The 23637-nt window shown below is 40.9% G+C and overlaps 1 protein-coding gene across 2 annotated transcripts in view; it reads left to right on the forward strand.

Annotated features, from left to right (window-relative positions):
• pitpnm3 (PITPNM family member 3) overlaps window positions 1-23348 on the forward strand; it is an 87765-nt gene extending 64417 nt beyond the window's left edge. For both annotated transcript variants that reach the window (XM_080025066.1, XM_080025067.1), the window contains exons 9-20: window positions 2736-2893; window positions 3510-3680; window positions 9677-9859; window positions 9991-10139; window positions 12177-12293; window positions 16044-16160; window positions 16264-16412; window positions 16637-16786; window positions 17530-17713; window positions 17940-18068; window positions 18236-18639; window positions 20373-23348. In XM_080025066.1, coding sequence (XP_079881192.1) covers window positions 2736-2893; window positions 3510-3680; window positions 9677-9859; window positions 9991-10139; window positions 12177-12293; window positions 16044-16160; window positions 16264-16412; window positions 16637-16786; window positions 17530-17713; window positions 17940-18068; window positions 18236-18565 — 1837 coding nt within the window. In that variant the 3' untranslated portion in view covers window positions 18566-18639; window positions 20373-23348. The remainder of the gene's footprint in view (window positions 1-2735; window positions 2894-3509; window positions 3681-9676; window positions 9860-9990; window positions 10140-12176; window positions 12294-16043; window positions 16161-16263; window positions 16413-16636; window positions 16787-17529; window positions 17714-17939; window positions 18069-18235; window positions 18640-20372) is intronic.
• Window positions 23349-23637: the final 289 nt, after the last annotated feature.

Raw genomic sequence — 23637 nt, forward strand, 5'->3', positions numbered from 1 at the left:
TTAATTTCTTTGGGTATTTGTATTAGGTCATTGTGAACTGTTTAGCAGGTCAATGAACAGAACTTTGATTTTTGCATCAAAGTTGTGGGGTACGGTATATGTACTTTTCAGGGATCTGCTTTGTTGGATCAGCCAAAAACAGACATTGCAGATTGCTATCTTACATTCAAAATGTATATGCGTACAAAATGTACCACTTATATTTTTATATATTGCATTATGTATTAACAGTGGTATATTAAACATCCAGGTTTTCCCCCTAATGTGTCACCTGGTGGTCTCGCCCCTGCTCGTTATCAATATTTGCAGCTTGACTGCCCCTCCTGCCTACCTTCCTCTGATTGACTATAAATAGCCTGTTTTTGTGTGAGAGATGAAGCGCTGCAGGTGAATCTGTCTGGGTCGGGGGTGGCTGTAGGGGGTACGCCTGCCACTTCAAGTAACTAGTGTTTCATTTTCAAAATGCATGTTTCACTAGGATCACACCATCACAATAACATAGGACCCCATCAATTCACAGCGATACCACATTGTGTCTATGGCAATGCACCCCTCACCTCTCACTTCCTGTTACACTCGTGGTTAAGCCCGAGCCTTGCCGTGTGGAGGGTAACCTCTGCTCCTCCTGGATGTGCTCTTTTCCCCCTGCACCTCCCAGTGGATGTTTCCAGTCACCAAGAGAGCTTATTAGAGCTTCTTTTCCCAGACAGTATCCCTCCTATTGCAACCGCCTAACTATGGTTCCCTCCATTGTATGTTTCCACATACTGTACTCTGTTTGAACCCTGAATGGTAATGGCCTCTGTGCAAATTGTCATATAGCAATGCTGTTATGAAAACCCAAGAGAGTGCGCTCCAACACAGCAAGCAATGGGCTAGATAAAAACAAAAATAAAAAGTTTCCAAGCTGAGAAAAAACCTAAGTGGACATTACTTACAGCATATAGACATCTATTCAGTCTAAAGTGCTCAGATTATGCTGCAATATTATGTTTAGTTTGAGCTACTGAGAGGCTCAGCGAAAGTCAAACACAATTAAGGAAATGTATTTGCAATGCTTGAGGATAATAGACAACACCATTAGATCCATTTCCTGCTTTGGTAAAAGGCTGAGCATTTCACGTGCTCATTATCCCTCATAAAAACATCTCAACCTTTCACTCAATAACAATTTGCCAGTGTAATGTTTGTCAATTTTATTGAACATATTTGCAACAATGTGTGGAGAACTTTGGTCCATCCATGCATCGGAAAATAGATTGCTCTTCTTTTCTTTAAAAAGAAAAACAGTATGCATATTTGTTAATTTATATCTTAAGCTGTCCATGCGATGGTTAGAAGCATTTAATTTAAGTTTCATTCATCTATTTTTTTATTCTCTCCTTATTTTTCCTTATTTTATTTAGTTTTTACTAATGCTGACTGTTTATAAGTAATGTGGTTGGCTTATGTCATTGTTACTGACTTGTGTTACTTATGGCTGCAGTTGTTAAGATTATGTCCAGGGAAGGGAAAAAAAGAAAAACCATAAAAATGGTTAATCACAAAAGAACAAAAAGTTTTAAAGTGTATTGTGCTCCAAACACAGATTTGTGTTGCATTGAATTTCACATGACTTTTTTTTTTATTAACAAAAAAATATTAAACATGCACATGTTCAGTCTTGCACATGCTCATCCATACCTTGCATGTGCTGCTCATGCAATCAGTATAATCCCAATGGCTAACTGTCTCTTCGGCTGCACAGATACTTCTTGTACTGAAGTGGAGTTTGAAGGAAGTCATTAACTATGGGGATGTGTTGCAGCAGTAATACCTTTTGGCAAACACACGGACTGACTCTTAAACAGCATGATCGGAAAAACTGAGGAAGCCAAGGCAGGAGTGAACACATTAGGAGAGAGAAGACAAAAAAAATGGAAGCAGAAGGCAATCAGAGGAGTATTGATTTGGCTTTTAAATAAGGCTGGAGACTGTTGGCTTATCCTCTCTCCCCGGAAACATTGGCTGGCTTGAGAACAGAGGGATCTTGGGGAAGCCAGCAGCGGGTTTTTGACTGAGTCCAGCTGTAAGCGTGATAGAGATTGCGAAGGCTCAATAATGGGCGGTGCAAACGACGACCACAGAATGTTAAGAACAAAACAACGATCGAACCATGACAAAACAAAAAGCATCACTGACTCATCTGTGCCAAGGCGGAGACATTTGCCCTCACGATTTAAGCATGAATCTTTTTAGTGCTTAAAATCGACCCCTGAACGGATTCATTGTATAACCATCCTGCTGCCTGTAGCTGCAGCAATTCTTTGTCAACAAGTTAAATATATTGTTTTATCCGTGCCGATCAACAAATATGGTTGAAAGGAATTGATCCCCCCCCAGAAACCTACCTGAAGCTACATTTGATTGACTTGACTTTTTCTTCATGGTATACACAGCTTTTAACAGTGTTGAACAACATCAAGTGTGTCCTTATTACAGTCATGTGCTTGATTGCTTAGTACAACCCAATCAACACTACAGTAGTTCTGAATTAACAACCTTCAGAAAATCTTCACATGCCGTCTTCCAATCCAATTGGTTTTGGGCAGATTTGTCCTTGTAATTACATGTGTGAATTTGTGTCAGGGAGTTTGAGCAGAGGGAAGGACTGCCAGAGCAAGCATCAAAAGAGCGAAGGAATAAAGTTGAAGACAGTCGCCTTCGATAACCTTCTATGTTCTGTGTTTCCCCAGTTTGATGAAGGAGAGTGTGGAGGTACGTGGCGGCAGTAGCACCAGTCTGGTGTTGAACCCCGGCCGCTTTGACTTTGATGTGTCAGACTGCTTTCTGCTGGGCTGTCCGCTGGGCCTCGTCCTGGCCATGAGACGCACTGTGCTGCCAGCCATACAGGGTGAGCATGAGACACCGGCAGCTCATATCAAATAATGAAATTCTATTTGTGTTGTGTCTGTGTGTGTGTGTGTGTGTGTGTGTGTGTGTGTGTGTGTGTGTGTGTGTGTGTATGTGTGTGTTTGTCTTTATATACTTGTGTGGACCAACCGGTCGCAGACAACCCACACTGTGAGGACATTTTTCTCTGTAAAGTAAACTCTGAAAAAGTGTGAACTCTTGGGATGATCGCTGTGTGTGTGCATGTGTGCATGTGCCCATTAGTCTGCAATTATTGTTCTTTTGTTATATTTCTTTCGTCTAATTATAAGTGCATCAGTCAACTGTAAAGCACTCAAGTTGAATTAATTGGTTAAAAATTAAAATGTGACCACAATATGACATAGCTGGATAGTCTCATCATTTAAACCCTTTCTTCTCTGTACCCCAAAGGGCTGGTGTGATTCCTGCTCTTAGGAGACGAGGCAAGAATATGCCTCTGCTCATAGAAACTAAAAACGTAGTTCATTTTAACCAGGACATGTGTAGCCTTACCTATGGTACCTTGCTCATGTGACACAGCTACACTTCAGACTAAAATCTGTCTTTTCTTGTCCATTGTGTTTCCTGACCCTCAGTGACCCAGCTCCGTCCAGCCTGCTCGCAGATTTTCAACCTGTTTTACCCCTCGGACCCTTCCGCCTCCAGACTGGAGCCTCTGCTGCAGCCCCTCTTCCACAGGTTGCCACCATTTGCTGTTCCACGTTACCAGCGCTACCCTCTGGGAGACGGACGCTCAGTGCTCATAGGTAGGACGGGGGATTCCACCCAGGAAATCAATTTGCCGGTGTGGGGAGATTCAAGAGAGCAGCTCCCAATGAATATTTCATTGCTCAATCTATTTTCTGCAGTCGTTGTAATAATGCCATATTAATAACCTTTTTTAGATTTAGCATTTCAAAGATGTCTGGAAATCTCTGAGGAATCGTGTTAGCGGGACTAGATTACAGTGGGTGGGAGATTATATTACTGAGTAATGTGAATTTTCACATGCGCACATGGACAGGACACAGTGTGAGGAAATATTCCTGTGCAAGCTCGCCCTGCATAAGGATGAGCTAATTCCTGCCTCCAAAGCCCAAAGTTTGAAGCAATTATAATTCATCTTCTCGTGGCGCAGTACCTTTACCGTCACAGTATGCAAATCTAGTCAGCCAGATGTGTCACAGAACAGCTGCAATCCCCCCTGGAGGGTTCAGTTATAGAAACTAAGGGGCACTTTACACGGCCACGCAAAACGGTGCATACGCAGAAAAATTTCTGCGGTTGCACTATATCATTTACAGGAAAACAGCAAACGCAAACGCAAACGCAGGCATGAACCGCAGATTTTTGAGATCACCTCCGAGGGAGGATTTTTTGGAAAACTTAACGGTTTTGGTTTCCTGTAAACACCGAAACCATTTCCCCTGATAACGCTGACGTCACGGCTCCACCCTCACACATGCGCATTGCGTTTGGATATAAATAGGCATGCGCCGTCTTTGTAGGTCCACGTGCGCCAGTTGGAAAACAACAACAACAATGGCGGATCACCGAGCTGTATTCGTTGTGCTCATGGACGTTGTGCTGTTGCTGATGCATTTGTTATCGTGCCACCAATCGCTCCTACAAGCAAATAGGGAAAGAGTTGTGCTCTGCCTGTTTTTCTAGCTAAATAAACGTGTGTCACTTCTATATGCCAGGGACACGGCTCTACATTAAAAAAACACTATCAGCGTGCAGCGGTTAAGTTAGGCTACTGTTCAACAAAAGGAGCATTAAGGCTACGGCTTCACAGTAAAAGCATTTCACTGGCTAAACATTCATAGCATTTCGCTGGACACACGTGAGTTGACTTTTATTTTGAAGTACGCCTAACAGGAAAATATCCGCTCACGAAGCCCCTTCACTATCAGCAAGTCTGCTGTTTTTCCGAGTTCAATGCGGTGAAATAAGAGGACAGAAAGCTTGTCTTTTACAATATTTGTAACCCCAAGCTTACACCAACCGCTTTATGAACGTTAGTGGCATTAATTTTCGGTTACAGTAAGGTTTTATGCATCAAATTGTACCGGAAGAGCTATCTACTAGGCTGTGTCACCGCTGACTATTGGCTTGGCATGGCTGCTACTTCAGCGATTTCGGCCCGTTTCCTCTGAAAACTTTGTGTACGGGTGAAGATGTCAGATAAATTGTGTCTGAACGGGGTTTTTTTTTTTAAACCAAAAACGGGAAAACTCACGTTTTCACCGTGTAAAGTGCCCCTAAGTCCTTAATGAGCCAATGTTTTATTTGAAACATGTTCTAGCCTGCTCTTGGGACATAGAGACTCACTCTAAACAGCAGTGATGACGCATCCCCTGGTTCGCCTGCCTCTCTTTCCACCTACCTCAGTGAGAGAGAAAGTAGGACAAGGACTGATTGCTTGTGTTCACAGTCTGTGAACATGAACCCAGATCAGAAGATGAGGCGTTGTGGTTTTGTGCAAGGATAAGAAAAACTTGACATGCAATTGTTAGCAAAATGTGTAAATCAAAGCAGATTTGTCAAATGTGCCATCTCATTGATATCATTTTCATTTTTCGCTCAATTAACTTTTTTACTGGGAACCATGCAACGCAGTTCTTTAGGGAGATATGAACAGAGACAGATCATTTAAGCATTGAGGTCGCACAAGGAGCATCAGCATTTCATCTGACGTTTGTTTGACAGTTACTCAGAGAACAGCTGGGGGAGAAAGGTCTTTATCTTATATTGTATTTAAAGTTGTACATTAGATTCTTCCCATGTAAGATCAGTCTAAAAAAAACCTCTCAACCACAACAATAATCAGAACAGCTGCAGATAGCGAGTATTGTAGCTTTTCCTGTTACAGTCCTGTAATGCTTGAATGAAGCCAATACAGAACTTTTAATGGAAACGTGTGTTTAAATGCCTGGAAGCCATTACTTTCACATATAGATGAACCACCTAATGTGAGACATTTGCATATCTGAAGAGCTTCACTGAATAACCACATAGCACCCTTGCTCACTCCCATCACCTTATTTGTTTCCTGTTTAAACAGAAGCCCATGCACGCGTGTAATCCTTGCATTTTACTCATCCTTGACCTGTTGATAAAAACTCATCTCACATGAAAGTAAATAACCCTGTGTTTTTACCCGTGTAAACTGGATGCCCAAGCTGTGATTTATTAATTTAATCATGTTCTGTCATTCACTGATGGGAGCCAGTAGTGCTGATGAAGGTGATGTAGTGTAAACGCAGATGCACATCTCAGGCATGCAGCTCTGCCGGGTTTTAATTACAGGTCTGCATCCGTGTTCCGTCAAGCGATCTTGTGTGCTCTCAAATTACATGTTGAATTTAAAAAACATGGACAGGTTCAGCCGAGCAAAGGCAGACATACTGTACATATAAACACACACAGACGCACAGAAGAAACAGTCACACAAATCCCCTATGTGTGTAATATGGTAATTGGTTGTTATGAAGGCACGGAGAGACAAGCAAATCAGGCTTCTCCACAGTGGAGCGATATTATGATGAATGCTGCCAATAAAGAGAGAATGAGCCCTCGCCTTATTGATTTTCAGATATGATCCAATGGGAAATGTATTCATCCAACACCGCTAGTACACATTGATATATATGTCATTTTTATCAGTACTGATCACATGGCTATGATGTAAAGATGCTTTCTTGGTGGATTATAGTGATTTCCCAATACGAAGCTTTTCTTTTGTGTGAGTGTGTGTGAGTGTGTGTGTGTGTGTGTGTGTGTCAGTGTGTCAGTGTGCATGTGTGTGTGTGTGTGCGGAGAGAGGACTGGAGGGGGATGGTGCTGACTTAAAAGTCTCTTCCTGTCTCTCTTTTTTGCCACAAAGACGTTTCAAGGCCACAGTGCAATCATCGTCCCTCACCTTCTGAATTCTCAAATTGTCCTTCCTTTTACTACTATCATTAGCATTTTCACTCTCCCCCTGCCTCGTGCTTCAATTATAGTATTTTCTGTTTCCATGGCGTTCTTTTACTGGGACTGTTCTTTTGTGTTTTTTACTTCATTTTTCTACAGTTGTTATTGTCTGACCTACTATCAATGCTCGTTTTGCTTCTGCCCCCCTCCTTGATGCTCCAGCAAACATCTTTTGAATTGTTTTGTTTGTGTGTGTGTGTGTGTGTGTGTGTGTGTGTGTGTGTGTGTGTGTGTGTGTGTGTGTGTGTGTGTGTGTGTGTGTGTGTGTGTTTCAGAAAATGCGACAGAGTCATTGGCCCTTTCTCTCTCTGTCTGTCTAGAATAAACCATCCCTCCCTCTCCTGCGTCTCTCTGCTCATTGTGCTGTGAAAGAAAGGCAGAGTCGTGCTAATGTTCCAGGCAGGGAGAAAGAATAAGACTCCTCTGAGAGGTGTGGGGCAGGGCTCATTAAAGTTGAAAGATTGTATTGTGTGTTTGTGTAAAGTTTGTGAGGGTAGAGCAGGTTAGAACTGCCATAATATTTGCAAACTGTTTATAGTAGCCTATATACAAAAAAATACACTTTTTTTGATTAGAGAATATACAGTAGTATGGGTCTTGAGTGACATTCAGTTGTCTTTATGATGGCCCAAACATGTGACCAGAGAGAGGGGCATTTCATCGGTATGCTGTTGCAGTTGTCAAATATTTCAGTGTCAGTTTTCAACCCAGTATTATCTGATAACCTGCCCTGTCTTGTAAAAAAAGAAAGACAAAATTCACAAATGTAAAGATTGGACCACTGCACCTGAGAGAAAACTTGTCTTTCTCTATCCAACTCTTGCACTCTTCAAGCACAGTATTTTCTGCCAACCAAGCCTTGATGAAACAAAATTAAGGAAACAGTCAGAAATAGTCTTTCAATTATTTTATGATTAATTCATTACAATAATGGTTTCTAAATGTCTGAAAATGGTCAAAGAAAATGTTCACATCAATGTTCCAGAGCCCAAGGTCCCACTGGGCTTTAATCTTATTAACGATAATTATTTTTCTAATTAATTAATTAATATATGTTTAATTTAGTTTAAAGTCTGCAATTTAGTGTTTTTTTCTTCAAATGACTAACAAACTATTCATTATTAGTATTAGTTATTTCATAAATCATTGTTCTATATACCATCATATATATTTTTTTTAAATGACACACACACACACACACACACACACACACACACACACACACACACACACACACAGTATGTGTCAGGTTCCATCATCTTCTCCATCCTAACAGTCCAAATGTGAATCCCTCTTTACCGTGACTGTGGGTGTTTTTAAACCACACCTGTTTCTCCCCCACGTTCCACGGAGCGGCTGTTAATTAGTATTCTGCTGCGGTAGCCGATCCTTCACAGATCAAACACGCAGCAACATGTGGCTGCGTCTGGCGGTTTATTTATAACCATTCCAGCAGGAAGCCGAGAGAGGGTTAATCTGCCAATTATCGACTTCTCCGCGAAGCAAAAAAGAAAAAAAAGGACTATTCCGCATAATGGGTTGATTCATGCAAATGTATTGCATGAATTCATTTTGAATGCAGGCTGGCATATGCACACATCTTCCACTAGTGACCACGTCAGAAATGCTAATGTTTGTACGAGCGAGTGGAGGTCATTTAAACAGAGACAAATGTGTCAGAGGAAACTGTTAGGAGAATCTGTCCTTCCCAGAGATGCATCATGAATTTCTCCCATAAAAAAGATCAACCTAGGCACGACATGACGTGGTTAACATTCGCGGACACGCTTGCTATTTATTTATTTTTTATCTCAGCTCTCATCACTTATGTTGCTCCCTACACCAGCTCCCAATTTATACCATACATATCCACTCAACCACATCAACTGTCTTCCCACTGATTACACTATTACAATCAACAGGAGCGAGGGAATTGCATGATACAGAAGTGGGGTCATATGGCCGTTAAGTCTTTGCTTGTATGTGAGGTGCATACACATATATACTGTAGATCACATCTCATTCAGTTGTTTGCCAGAGCGCTGATTTTTTTATAGGTTGTTTGTCGCTAAGGTCAACGTATCATCTGCAGCGCATTGTGTGAAGCATGGCGGTGGAGTAGAGGCTGATTTAGACGTCATTTAAGCCATACAGTGTCACGATTGATCCACAGCAACATTCACGGCGATTCACAGTCTTGTAGAAAATATTTGTATTTTCATAGCATGGATAATAGAAAGAAACCAATACTGTTTGATGGACACTCAGTTTGAGTCTCTGTTTGTCTCCAGAAAGTATTGTATTGTATGTAGGGTTTAAGTTATACACTTGCCTCTCCGTCGATTGAATTATTAATGAGATATGCTTCTTCCAGGCTCCGCTCTAAGAGAATAACAAGTAGATACATGGTGTCTGGTAAAAAGGAAAACGGTTCTACAGGGAATATTCTCATTTTCCTATTATTACTGTTTTAAATCTGAACAAATAGGAAAAAGAGCTGCATAGAGACACAGCAGCCTTATAAAAGGTCTCTATTGTTTCAGCAGTAGCCAAGAGAATTTTTCAAAATCAAGTAAGCTGTCTCTGTCATTGTACTCCTACTGTGTGTGTGTCTTTGGTTTTCCCTGAGAAAAGACAAAGTAATATCAATACAGTAGGCAAAATAACAGCATTGATTTAATGATCGAGGGGCCGGTCGATTGCTGTGTGATCGAAGCATTTCCTTTCCTTTTCCCTCCCATTGACATTGCCTTTTCTCTTTTCCCCCTCTTCTAACCCTCCCCAGCGGAGAGCATCCAAGGGCACCCAAACATCTTTCTGGAAGCCGATCAAACTCCAGCTTCACCGCAGTCCTCTGAGACAAAGTCTAAAGGAGGGGGAGAAGGCGGGCGTAGATCTAGTGTGACCAGTGTGGAAAGCGAAACGTCGATTTGCTCCACTGGCCAACTGAGAGACACCATCACTAACAGTGAGTGGGAGCTGTCTCATTTTCCTGTCTCATTTTTTTTTTTTTTATCATATCCTGTAGATGAAAATAGGTTCATGAGGTTCCCGGTCCATCTCTAGACCTCACATGTCTTTGCATGTGTTTTGTTTCAGTTTCCAGAAGCTGGTGGGGCTCCAAGAGGCTGGATTATGCGTTGTACTGCCCTGATGTACTGACTGCCTTCCCAACAGTAGCTCTGCCTCACCTTTTTCACGCCTCCTACTGGGAGTCCACTGACGTAGCATCCTTTGTTCTGCAGCAGGTGGGCAAAGTCTTATTTGAAAGCCTATTGTTTTTTTCACAGATTGGGAGAATCATTAACTCAGTAATTTGCACACACTATTGAAATATCATACTAAAACATTACATTTTATCATGGTAGATACGTGTGTGTGTAATTAGTGAACTTTCTACTTTCCCAACAGCAATAGGCAACTAGCATCATCTTAAGGACATTTCTGTATGATGTTTCAAAACAAGACAAAACTGTTTGCAGGGACGGTTTGTAGGGTCTATGTGAATTGCAGTCTCTGTGCTGGCTGGTATTTCAAAAGACTGAACTTCTCAAATCAAAGGTAGGGAGGGTCTCAAAGCTCTTGTGAAGAACACACATTTGCCTTTTCTCCCTGTCATCCTTGATGTAACTGTGTTCCCTGGCCTCCGGGTTTATTTGGTTGTATGCTGTTCTTACCAAGTGAGAGCAGCAGGAAGCCAGCAGCTGTCACTGCATCATGCATTTAGCTCTTTGTGGGGTGTATGATGTAATGTTTCACAATGTAGCATAACAAAGAAAGTTGTAGGAGGTGGAGGAATGGGACAGTGGCAGGCTGAGTGTATACTTTGTGTTGTTGCTTTAACATAAAGTGGTTTAATTTCCAGGCCACTCAGTTCTATTGTGCATTATTTAAGACAAACAGAGGGGAAAGTCAATATGAAAAACTAGCATATTAAGTTTCAGAATAAAAAAATAATAATAACATAATTCAAATTCATGTAATGGCAGTATATTGCAATTGAATAAAAGGGGTCCTATGATTGACCCTGGGGTAACTCCACATGTTATTTTAGTTTCTTCTGATACTTAGTTGCTTGCAGTTTCCCAGAGAGCATCACATTCAGTTTGTGTAAGCAAGCTCTCCTTATACAGAGCAGGGCTCGAGGGATAATCAGATACAGTATGTATCTAAAATGCCATGTGATAGTTCATTAAGACGATTGGTGTGTTGCTTGTTTTAGTTGGCTGTATGAGAAATGATCTCACCCCTAAATCTGCTAACATGGATCTCAGATGGTACAATAAGAGATCTCTGGGCAGCTGTTAATTTAAATAAAGACGTTTATTTTGAACTGAGACAAATTTCTTTCATGCATTGCAGGATAATATTAGGGACTAGCATATTTTTTTCTGAACCATAGGAAGACTCGGGTCATTTCCAGCAATCTCTCATTATTATCTTTAAGTCATGGACCCAACATTAAAGCCTAAAGTGCAACCAACGCACATATTTCTAGTACAAAGTGGGAATTAAACCTTGAGCCCTTGAGATGCCTATGAAGAAATTGCGTGAGTGCACTCACACATAGTGTGTATTTGTGCGTCTATTAAAATAAAAATAGCGTTCAATTAAATGACAGACACCATCAAAGAGCAAGACAAATAAATAATTAAATAAATAATGGTGTAAACCGTCATGTCCTTAATTAAAAGTCACTTGACACTGGCAGTCTTTTAATTAAAAAGCAGAGCTCTCGGAGAGCAACAATTTTATTTCCCGTCTTCTTTTGTGATAAAATGTGAGGGGAATAAGGAGAGCCCCGGAGGAAAGGAAAAGTGCCATCGACGCCATCAGGAAGCTGAAAAAAACCTGAGGATCGTTTATTGTGGTTGAGAGGTTTTCAGCTCCACTCGATGTCATGTCACATTGAAGGATTTTCATGGAATTTAAGAGCCGCACAGAGAACAAACTTCAAGCGTCAAAGTTGAATCGAGCACTTTTTCCTCACCTTCCAAGCTCAGTCAGTCAGTCAGTGACCTATGTTTTCGGTTCAACCCAAGCCCACCCAGTGATTGCCAGTCAGGAATGATATGCATGTCTTTTTCTGGAGCACTGAGAGGTCATTTTATTTGAGTACTCCGAATCACCCCTTAGCCCTTAATCTGTGTCAGTGCTGCTCTCCTCACAAATGCTTTCTATTAGAATTGTGATTTATGATGCCAACCCACAACTGCAGTTTTCAGTGGGGGTTTCTGACTTTCTGTGTTGTGCCTGCTCTTATGTATTAATGTCTTTGTTGACAGCTCATGCGAGGCGACTGTGTGAAGACCCAGGAAGCTCGCAATTTGGACTCAGCTCCATTCTCTCCATCCAGCCCACGAGAAAAGTGGCTCAGAAGGAGGACGCATGTTAAACTAAGGGTGATAAATTATTTGCTATTCTTCCTTTCTTCGTAAATATATGCTTTTGTCCCAGGTTGCTCTGTATGCTGGCAAAATCACATACAAATAAATGTGAATGGTTCCCCAGTTAACTTTTGGAAGCTGGTATTCAAACTTTATACAACAAGCTAATGCACATTTTAACAAGCCAAATTGGCTTGGACCCAAGATATTACACAACCTGAAATACTGTCTCTAAGGCTCCGCTCATTCTCATAAATACACCCACCCGCGCAAACACACACACACACACGCACACACACACACACACACACGCACACACACACACACACGCACACACGCACACACACACACACACTGCAGTAAATGTTCTTCTGCAGCAATGGCCTTGCATTCATTGGCCCTCATTTATCAATTTTGCGTAGACCAGAAAAATGGGTGTACGTACATTTCCACGCAAATCTCGGCATTTATCAATATGGACGTGAGCGTAGGATACGCTCAAATCCCACGCCAGCTCTCAGCTCGTGTACGCAATTTTGTAAACAGCATGGACTCGCAGTGCAGGCTGTGCCGGGTAGCCGATGACTTTGTTGGACAATTATAAGAAGATAATACAAATGCAGTGTTTGCTCAGACCGAAATAAAGATATTAATCACTTAAAATTGTGCAGCTTATGGTGCGCAACTGAGTAGGAGCACTGATTCAATAGTGCACACACCGGCCACTTAGGAGCGCTGCATGGGACTGCGGCAGTTATCTCCGTCTGGAGCAGCTGGGGGGACACTGAGGCACGGGGGCTGCATTCATTCAAAATGTTAGCCTAAGTATTAAATATGTAGTAGGCCTACACTGCTCTTTATGATACAAAAAAATACACGGCACAACATTCAGCTTAACATTTTATTTATTTGACGCACTTTGTAGATGTTAGTTCCTCTTTTAATGTGTCATTGATGCTAAAGCGAGCGATTAATTTCCACCGTTAACCGGCACGTTGTTCCTATCTGCTGGTGGAGCAGGACGGTGGGCGCTCTCACAGCTGATCGCTGCCGGGTCGGCTTGTGCAGCTGACGGCCGGGCTGACCACTCGTGCCAAGCGCATGCTGTCATACAAACGCAAAATGTGTTATTTTTAGTTTTTAAAACCCTTTTGAATAGTGCTATCTAAAAGGGCCAATACATTCTAATCATTCAAATCTCTGCAGACGTGTATTTATTTTATGGGGACCATTATCGGACAGTTGGTGCGTCTTTTTCTCCTCCACCACTTATATTATGCCCGCAGCCCCGCACCCCCAGTTGGTTGCATTTCAGAACAGCAACACGCTTTTTTTAGTGGCGATTTTGAGTCAACACCAACGCTGTTGACCGCAGCAGTTATTTCCTTCCTAACTGCTGCCTTCTGTCGTTCTTTGATGCTGCTTGTAGGCTAATGCTCCGAAATGAAACTCTTTTTTTTCTACTTTCGCTGTTGTTCTGTCAATTTCTACTTCAGGGAAGTGCCGTATTGCGCATATCCATGTCGTAAAACCTCTGGGCGAGGCCTCTAAACTGAGAAAATATAGGGGCGTGATACACTCGTTTCCATCCGCCGCATTTATCAATATATGGCCTGGCGTACGCTACGATTGGCGAGATACGCCTGTTTGATAAATCCCACGCGATACCTGGCGTAGGGAGGTATTTGCGCCAGAATCTGCACCAGTTTCCACGCAAAATTGATAAATGAGGGCCAGTGAAACTAAAAATACAGCAATAATTAACTGCTGAAGTTGTAGTGCTTTAGTTCTGTGGTTTGTGTGAATGGTCCGTGACCTGAATATCTTTAAATACTCCCACATTTTCAGCTTGAAGCATTGATGCACACAGACACACTATTACGTGATGCTTCTTCTGAGCTCTGCAGATCAAGGTTACATTGCTATCCACCAAACACTCCTTTCATAATTTTCTGAAGACAAGAATTTAGCGACTTCTTGCTTTTCATGAAGCTATAAAAAGAACTGCGCAACAAGAGCTCCATGGAAATATCTATATTTGAGTCTGTGAAGGTTTTCCTTTTATTAGTGTTATCTTGTTTGTGCCTTACCTTGGCCAAGTCATGTTAAGTGCTGAAAGAAAAGCAGCTCTGCAAAAAACTTGCCCTGAATACTATTTAGTATGTGGCGGTTCAAAACCGCTCCATGATTTAAACGGGACACGGCTAGTTCATCTGTTGCAGAGTGATACTATTGGCCTGTATTTTTGATCTTATTATCTAATGTGGCGACTGTTTCTTGTACATGCTGCTCTTTCTCAGGTGGTGATCTGATCCCCCAAACTCATCTCCTCGACATTTCCACTTGATGAAACTGATTTGCATTTTGCTTTTCCTGTTTTCACATATGACCGCAGAGATTACTTAGTGAACTCTTTCAGGAAAATCTAACTAGATATCGAACACTGTCGGGGCCTTCTTAAATCACATAGTAATTGCGGTGTTAAATGTACTTTATGACTGTGTGTGTGCACACATTATATGCCTACACTGCACACTTGCCACTACTGGATCAGCAAGGAAGACCTTGTGCAAGCAAAGCTACTGAGGTATAACAGTTGGATATGTCAAACTTCCTTGTTAGATGTCTCATCTGTTAGATCAACTATCATAAACAACAATGATAAAAGGATAAAAGGGTTGATCACAATAGCAATTTCCAATTTATATTTATTATTTTCAGAAGCTCCATAATCTGCATATAAATGCTGTCAATAAACAGCATTTTATTTGCAATTAAACAAAATGTCATCATAAACATAGATTCAATTTAACAATCAAATTTGCATTTACTGTATATTAGCTGTTACTCTTCTCTTTGAGTTTTTAAAAAAAATAACAGATTATTAGCTTTTCATAAGCATGTGTCCTTCTTTGCAAGCTTGTGATGGAAGTGTTATCTGTTATCATACTATCTACAGGGTATATAAGACATTATAAAATGTCTGTCAGGATTTTGAAAAAAGAGTGTTTGTGCTGAGCAAAATCCTCCAGGATAAAGTAAAGGTTAAAGAAATGACAGAGAAATCAGTTTGAAAAGTACAATTTCTGTCATGGTAGCCTTCAACAGAGTGTGAGAACATTACCTAATGCTTATACAATTCTACGCCTTTATGCAACCATCAGCATGAGGAGTCTTTCCCTCTTGTTATATAGTGCTGTGTCAAACACTATTGCAGAGTTTTGTTCAGGCAGGCACAAGAGTCCTTTCAATGTCACATCTATGTCCACACCATAGGCAGTCTATTATGAATGGCTTGAATTGTTGGACGCTTTGGCGCAGTAGAAACATACCTTATACCATTCAAATATGATCAGCTTTAAGTTAATGCAGTTAAGTTATGTTGTTATGGAACAACATAGTCATGTTTCTTGTATTCTAGTAAATCCACTCACCTTTTAGCTCTGTTTTAGTTTTCACCAACCTGCAGAGTAGGATGAGAAGTTGGTCGCCACTTACACAGTCATTCATTGATGAACTGTTGATCCATTGTTAACATAAAATATTGATTGCAGCTTTTAAAAAAAAATAAGACATTTCTAAAAGCTGGCTCTGGTGTTTTTTTCCAAAGCTCACAGTCAGATTTAAGCATTAAAAATTAACATCATGACCATCATGCAATCTTAATGAAATCAGTTAACAATTGTTACGGTTACAAGCTTAGAAAAAAACCCTTGCTTTGAGCGTCCCGGTTGAACTGTGTTTCATGCTCCATCTTATGTGTAGAACGTCACTGGAAACCACAGGGTGAACGACATCATTGCCACCGAGGACGGACATCAGACTCTGGTCGGTCGCTTCATGTACGGCCCGTTGGACATGGTCACTCTGACTGGAGAAAAGGTGAAGAGCAGCGGAACACGGTTGATTACCACAATTATAAGTTTTTTCGCATCAACGACTTAACCTTAATCTCCAACCTGTTGACCCACCCTGCCCCTCTTAGGTGGACATCCTGCTGATGACACAGTCTCAGTCCGGCCGCTGGGTTCACTTTGACACGGAGGTGACCAACAGCAGCGGCAGAGTCACATATACCATACCCAAGAGCAAGAAGCTCGGCCTGGGGGTCTATCCCATTAAAATGGTGGTCAAGTAAGCATCTATGTGCCCTTTACAGAGTGCTGCTTGTTTATGCACATACAATGGAAAAATACATCTAAAAAAAGGAAATAATTATTGAAAACCTATATACCTAGTGTATATCCATGCTCTGTATCAGTGTGTGTGTATGTGTGCTGGAAGTATAAGGGCATTGATCGTAATAACAACCATGTGTAGCTGAGGCAATTTCTCATGCAACCTTTCTCTTTTTCTAGGGGGGATCAAACAAGTGCAGAGGCCTATCTGACTGTGTTGCCTCGGGGCATGGAGTGTGTGGTCTTCAGCATCGATGGCTCTTTTGCGGCCAGTGTGTCAATCATGGGCAGTGATCCTAAGGTCCGCCCCGGGGCTGTTGATGTAGTCAGGTAACAGCCTCTGAGTGTGCGCATGCAAGTGCTGGCATTTCAATGAAATTCACCCCCTTGAGAAATTAACAAAAAGATTGCATTCAGAAGTGAATGTGTATGCCCTCCAGACCTTTTAAACATTTAAAGGGGACATATTATGCTAATCTTCTGGTTACATTTTGTCATTTTGGTCCCCACAAGAAGCGGTTATCAAGGTTTATTGTAAAGAAAAAGAAAAAACTTTATTTGTCTCACACTGCCCCTTTCTTTATCACATATTTCCAGCCTTTTCCACCCTCTGTCTGCCTCACCTCTGTAGCCTCAGATGGGGCTACCTATGGGAAGCATGATACAGTATGCTAATGAGCAATGAGTAATATGCTATGCAATTTGAACTGTACACCCAAATTAAGTTCCTAGCGCAAAAATAAAATAAAATAAAATAAAATAAAATAAAATAAAATAAAATAAAATAAAATAAAATAAAATAAAATAAAATAAAATAAAATAAAATAAAATAAAATAAAATAAAATAAAATAAAATAAAATAAAATAAAATAAAATAAAATAAAATAAAATAATTTGGTCAGCGCGGCGATTCACACATGTTCTGACCTTAACAGCCCAAAAGAAACTGACGGGGTTGTCTTATTTCAGCTTCAGTTTTGATGCAATATGTCTCCTTTAAGTGTGTCCTTGGTAATGCTACTACTAGTGATGAATGACTAACTTTAAGGGGTTAAATGTGTTGTATTCTACAGACACTGGCAGGACCTGGGATATCTGATCATCTACATCACAGGCCGCCCTGATATGCAGAAGCAGCGCGTGGTCTCCTGGCTCTCGCAGCACAACTTTCCCCATGGAATGATCTTCTTCTCAGAAGGCCTGGTTCATGATCCTCTGCGACAAAAGACCATCTTCCTCAAGAACCTCATACAAGAGGTACACCTCTTGAGACACACTATCGTCCTGACATTAAACCGGCAGTTAAATCTTTCTCATAAAGCATGTTTCTCATAAAGCATAAAGCAAGCCCCCTACACTGATCCCTAGATGTATCTCCTCCACGTCACTCTTTTTTGCAAGCTCACAGTGTTGTAGCCTTGGGTTGCTCAGCAATGCAAATACCACGCATTTTTACAACTTTTTATTTCCTCTCTCTCACCAGTGCCACATTAAGATCAACTCTGCCTACGGTTCAATGAAGGACATCTCTGTTTACAACATGCTCGGCCTCAGCCCCTCGCAGATTTATATTGTTGGTAGACCTTCAAAGAAGTACCAAAATCAGTGCCAGGTAGCTCAAATGCATTTCACCTCTTTTATCTTTTTTTCTTTGGAAGCCTTTCATATTGTTACTGCCTGCCTATTGTAGTTGAAAGGCTTTGGGTTTTCATCTTCTTTTTTGTTTTTTTACTTTAATCTTCCTACTGCTCTCTTTACTGATTTTCTATCTAAATGTAGTTCCTGAGCGATGGCTATGCAGCACACCTCTCCACCCTTCAGTTTGGGCACAGAGCCCGAGTCAAGAAAACCTCTTCGGTTCGCATGGTCCTGAGGAAAGGCTCGTTCGGTCTCTCTGCAAAGCCTGACTTCCTGTGTAAGCGCACCCACCTGCGCCGGACCATGTCGGTGCAACAGCCCGACCCGCCGTGCACACCCAACCCCAAACCAGAGCGCGCCCAGAGCCAGCCCGAGTCCGACAAAGACAACGGGGGAGGAGCAGGAGGGGGTGGAGTGGGACAAGGCGTATGGGGACGTGCCTCCATACAACGTGGAGACACCACTCCCTGACGTCCACAAAGACACGGGAGGATTGCAGGAGGATAGAAGAGGAGAACAAAGGGGTCTTAGGGTCCAGGGCCAAGGTGAGACCTCCATTTTAAATGTGGGAGATTTAAAGGATAATCATTGGTTATAAAAGCATTTGTCTTATTTAGATAGTGATGACCACTGTTTTTATCAGTAATCATTTTCCTTCATATGCTTCAAATTATTCGAGAGATCTGGGAACAGGGCAAGAAACAGGAACATTCAGGCGATAAAGTACAAGCTTCAGGTTGAGAAAATCAGGTGAACAGAAAAAAAGTTTTTTGTAAACATCACAGTTCTTTACAGACTTAGTTTGAGATGCAAATTTGACCTTGTGCACTTGTGTAGACTTCCAACAATAAGGGATTTTCCAGTTACTGAATATTATTGACAGCAGGTGCACTTGCTTTTAGTAGTTTAGACCATCTGGCTAAACTGTTCACTGTTTGCTTGTTTACAACCTGTCTGAACACTTGTTTCTAGCCTTCTTTGGCTTTGGCTCTCGGAATCAACAGTTCACAAATGATTCCTTTTGCTCTTGGACTGTCTCAACTGTACTGCAAATCCCAAAATGGAGCAATTACATGCAGTACATACATTGAATAGTTTGGAAGATGGGTTGATATACTGTATATATAAAAAAAAGGTTAAAGGATTACCTCCATGGAAACATTGTAAATTCAGTCTGGAACAAAAGCCGAGATACATGTCATATAGACATCATAATTTTTAGAAAGACACCCCCCCCCCTTAGCCACAGAATACATTATATTATTGTTTTCACATGAGTTGTGCTTGTCATGACGAGCAACACTGAAGCACCGTTGAACTCCTGATCTGAACGCCTCCGAAAATTGGTTCTAATTATTTTACAAAATGCCTGAGCAGAGCTATGACATGCATTAGTCCCACACATTTTGATATAACACAGGCAATTAAGTGTACTGATTTTAAAGCAGGGGACAAACATAGGGATGAAATGTACAAATATCAAACGAGGTGGCGATGGTTAGAAATGGAAAACATAGGTCGCATGTCAGAATGGGCCTCCTAGGATTGCTACAAAACCTGCAAAATCGTGTTTCATTGTTTCCCAATCAAGATCATAACAATCACTGTTGCCTCTGTGGCTGATACAATATGAACTATTCCTGGTCTAATGATGCAGCCTTTCACCTTAAATAACTTAAACCATCTGTCAAGGCTCTGAGAGCTCACCGCTCTGCTAAGGTTTGACGTGAACACAGATTGATTTTTTTGCACGCCACTTTTGAGTTCCAGAAAAGTCAATAAACGTCCAGCTTGTTTATCTTATGTCCTGTGATGCACCCGCTCCATTACATTATGCTCCATTATTTACTCATAGGGGCATTGTTATGTATATGAATCGACTTAAGTCTTAAAAGAATAATAGTGAACATAATCAAAGTAGACGAGAAAAGGGAGTTAAAACAATGAGTAATTCTCCTGGATACTTAATATTCCTGTGGCAACCCGAGTAAGAGATGCTATTATTAGCAGCAGGTCCCTGGGAGGACTGGATGAAAATTTTGCCCATGATTATGATTACGCAAATAAATGACGATCCACTGCAAAAGTCGTCATGTGCTTTAAAAATCCACTCATTTTCAGATTTGGAAATGATATCCGTGCAATTATGTCAAATTAGAGCTGTTTCATGGTGAGAAGAAACATGTTGATACCACACACAAACACAAATCACTGTCATCTCTCCATCCAATGTGTGACACTTCACAAATCTTCCTCTCTCTCTCTCTCTATTTGACAGTGTCACCTCTACCTACTGTATATGAACATTGGATCCTGTGCTGGTGTCCCTCACAGCTCAAGGTCGCCTCTTGCCTGGCCCTGCTCTGCGCCTTGCCACCTGTTCGGACCCTTTTTTCCTGACCTGCACGTTTGGATGACATCACTTTTAGTCTTCGTGCCTGAAATGTTAAGCGGTTGCCATGGGACTGCAATGATTTTTTGCGAATGTCTGTGTCAAGCTCAAAATGTGTTTAATTGTAAAAACCCAAGAATGTACCATCCATTGATAGTAAATATACACACATTCATGCACATACAAACACACACTTTTGAGGGTGATGGGTGACGAAGGTGCTGACTTTGAACCTGTAGAGATTTAAAGCAACAGATTACCAGACTCTGACACTGACTCCCATCCAGACTGCTGTTGCTGACAGGTGGTCATGTTGACTAACTGGCTCCTGCACCAAAAAACCTCCACTGATGTAAATACTCAACAACAACACATTATCCATGCACTGGCCTTTGGACACAGAAGCGCAGTGACATTTAGTTTTCAATCTGTTTAGCGAGCTCTACATCTGGAGCCCCAATGGACAGACTTCCCCAAACGCAGGCCTCAGCAGCCTCCCTTTCCCTCTCCATGTTAGACGTCAGCCTTGTTGTGGCTGGTTTACTAATCCCTGGCTTCTGCCCCCTTTCCTTCCCTTCAACCAGTCAGGCAGAACATGCCGTTCGACAGCCGCCTCAGACCGAGTCCACAGCCAACCCATAGGGACGTGCTGTACTCGCTCGGTGCCAGACCCTGAGGTCGCATTTTGCACTATCGGAGCACACCGCAGTGATTTCAAAAGTTAGCTGCGGTGCACGCTTCAGAAACAGAGAGTACTTGTATTTGTATTATATTGTATTTGTAGTTTTGTTTTTCCTTCAGATTGTGCACTGTTACATCCTGTTGTTACTGTAAATACTGGACGATGAACAGAAATAGTGTGTTGGAAATTTAAAGAAAATGTTTACAGAATAATACACAATGTTGTAACATGTGATCCGAGTTTGTTTATCTGCATACTTCAAATGACAGTGTAATAATCATTATTGGCAGGCAACACTAGTTTGGTTGCTTGGTTGTGTGCGGTAGTAGCAGGATATTGTACAGTAGACCCATGCCAGTGGACTATCCTCCAGAATGCCCTACGATGCCATTTACTACAGCTGCACTGGAGCCAATAGATTTGTGATGAAATCCGATGCCGTCTTGTGCAGTCAAGGTCGAACTGAGTCTTACTGTGGCCAAACTCTGTGCAAGTCAAACATATTTTTCTATGAGGATATATTGTAAAAAGAAATATTTTCAATGTATGTTTTTGAACCTTTTTGTTGTTTGACTTGTTGAATGGTTTATTTGTTTGCCTTAAATTGTATTTGATGTTGTGTAGACATACAGAAATTGTTATATTTGTTCGACCAAAGTTTGAGTTCTACTGTTGCTTCAAGTGCATTCTACCCAGTTGATATTTTTTGCTTTGAAATATTTTAGATACTGTGTGTGTGTATACAGTATGTGTGCATGTGTGAGTGAGTGTCTAGGTATTTGTTGTAGAGTGGTATTTTACTGTGAACAATGAAGACAGCTATGGAAATGCCTCTGCAGAGGAAACCCGGGGTATACCAGAGTTACAACAACTGCCGTTTCTCACTTCAGCTCACGAGCGCTGGCTTCTCTCTAATGAGTGTGTGTATTTGGATTGTAGCAGCGTGTCAGAGGATTACTTACACTGGTTTTTAGAACCGCCATGAAAGAAAAGGGGCTTATGAGTTCTAAGGGTGACTTGGTTTAACTCAGAAACCCTCATAGCGGAGTGGAACATGCAATCCAGAAGGGAGCTGTCTTTGACCCTTTTTCTTTCACCGCCATTAACTATATCATTCCTACTAAGTATGTATGACTCCCTGTAGTGCCGCCCTATGTAATTCCAGTGCAACAAATTAGCACTCCTTGGTAATTGTATAATATTGTAGAAACAATACTTAAATACTCCATTTAGTTTATGCACATAAACGTTGTCATCCAAGCGATTAAATGCTCATTCCCATCAAAGTATACACAATATTCAAAGTGACTCTGTAAGCCTATATAACAAAAGGTGATATTGTTCTGCCTTGATGAAACACTGCAGTGAAATCGTTTCTTCTAGGCAGCATTTAATGACACAATGTTAGTAAATGGCAAATAATGTTCTAATGGTTAAATGGTGACTGTTCTGTGCATGAAATTATTTGATATTCTTAAGTTATGGACGGAAATTTAAATGTCTGTGATCCATTTAGCTTAGAGTTGTTATTTTTTATAAAGTGGTGGATATAAATTCATGAATGCAAATACAACCACCACATATTGAATAAAATCAAATCCAGTATGTTAATGTACGATAAATAATGGTAATTACAGTAAATGAGGCAAAGCATTGTTAAAGAATGTGAAGATATATTTCACATAATCCATAGCTACTGAAGGCCAATCATCCCAATATCACTGGAAGAACACAAATAAAAGAACAACAGGATATATAATGTAAAACAATTGTAATGATCAAGATATCAAAGTGTTACACAATAATCTTCAAAAAGGATGATAAACATTTCACTAAGTATTAATGAGTGTCCTCAAATGATTAGCATTCACCAAAGAATAACTTGACTATTGGGTATTGACCTAATTTGCCATTTATTAACTATTCTTATGACTTTAAAAGTAAACTTTAGTGAGGTAACGAACTTGGTGTGAAAGCTTATTTTGAAATTTATTTTTTAAGGTATTTTTTCTGGTGTTTGACAGTGGCATTTCGACCAATGAGGAAGAAAAAACCTGATTTTACTGTTACAAAGTGTAATGTTTTGTACAGATCTCCTGTGATGATGAACATGCTATTGTGTTTATTGGACTCAGTCCACCTTTCATTATTGCATAAATAAAGATATTTCACAGAATTGAGTTTTTGCTCCAGGAGAGTCTTATTATTCCTTCCACATGCTCCACATTTCCAGAGTTGGAGGACGAATCTTCTGCAATGCGCTTTTTTATACTTCAAGGTCACCATTTTAATGTGGGGAATTAGAGATATCCTCTGGTTAAGATTTTTTAAGGCTTACTAAATTGTAACTTTCTCCCCATACGTCCTTTAAATCAGCCGGTTTAATTTAGAACTGATTGATTACAGCTTTAAGTCAGACTGGCTTTTACAATCACCAGAGCAGCACTACTGCTTAACCAATAAATGGCT

The sequence above is a fragment of the Ammodytes marinus genome (genome assembly GCF_949987685.1).
Source record: "Ammodytes marinus genome assembly, chromosome: 3".
Lineage (NCBI taxonomy): Eukaryota > Metazoa > Chordata > Actinopteri > Uranoscopiformes > Ammodytidae > Ammodytes > Ammodytes marinus.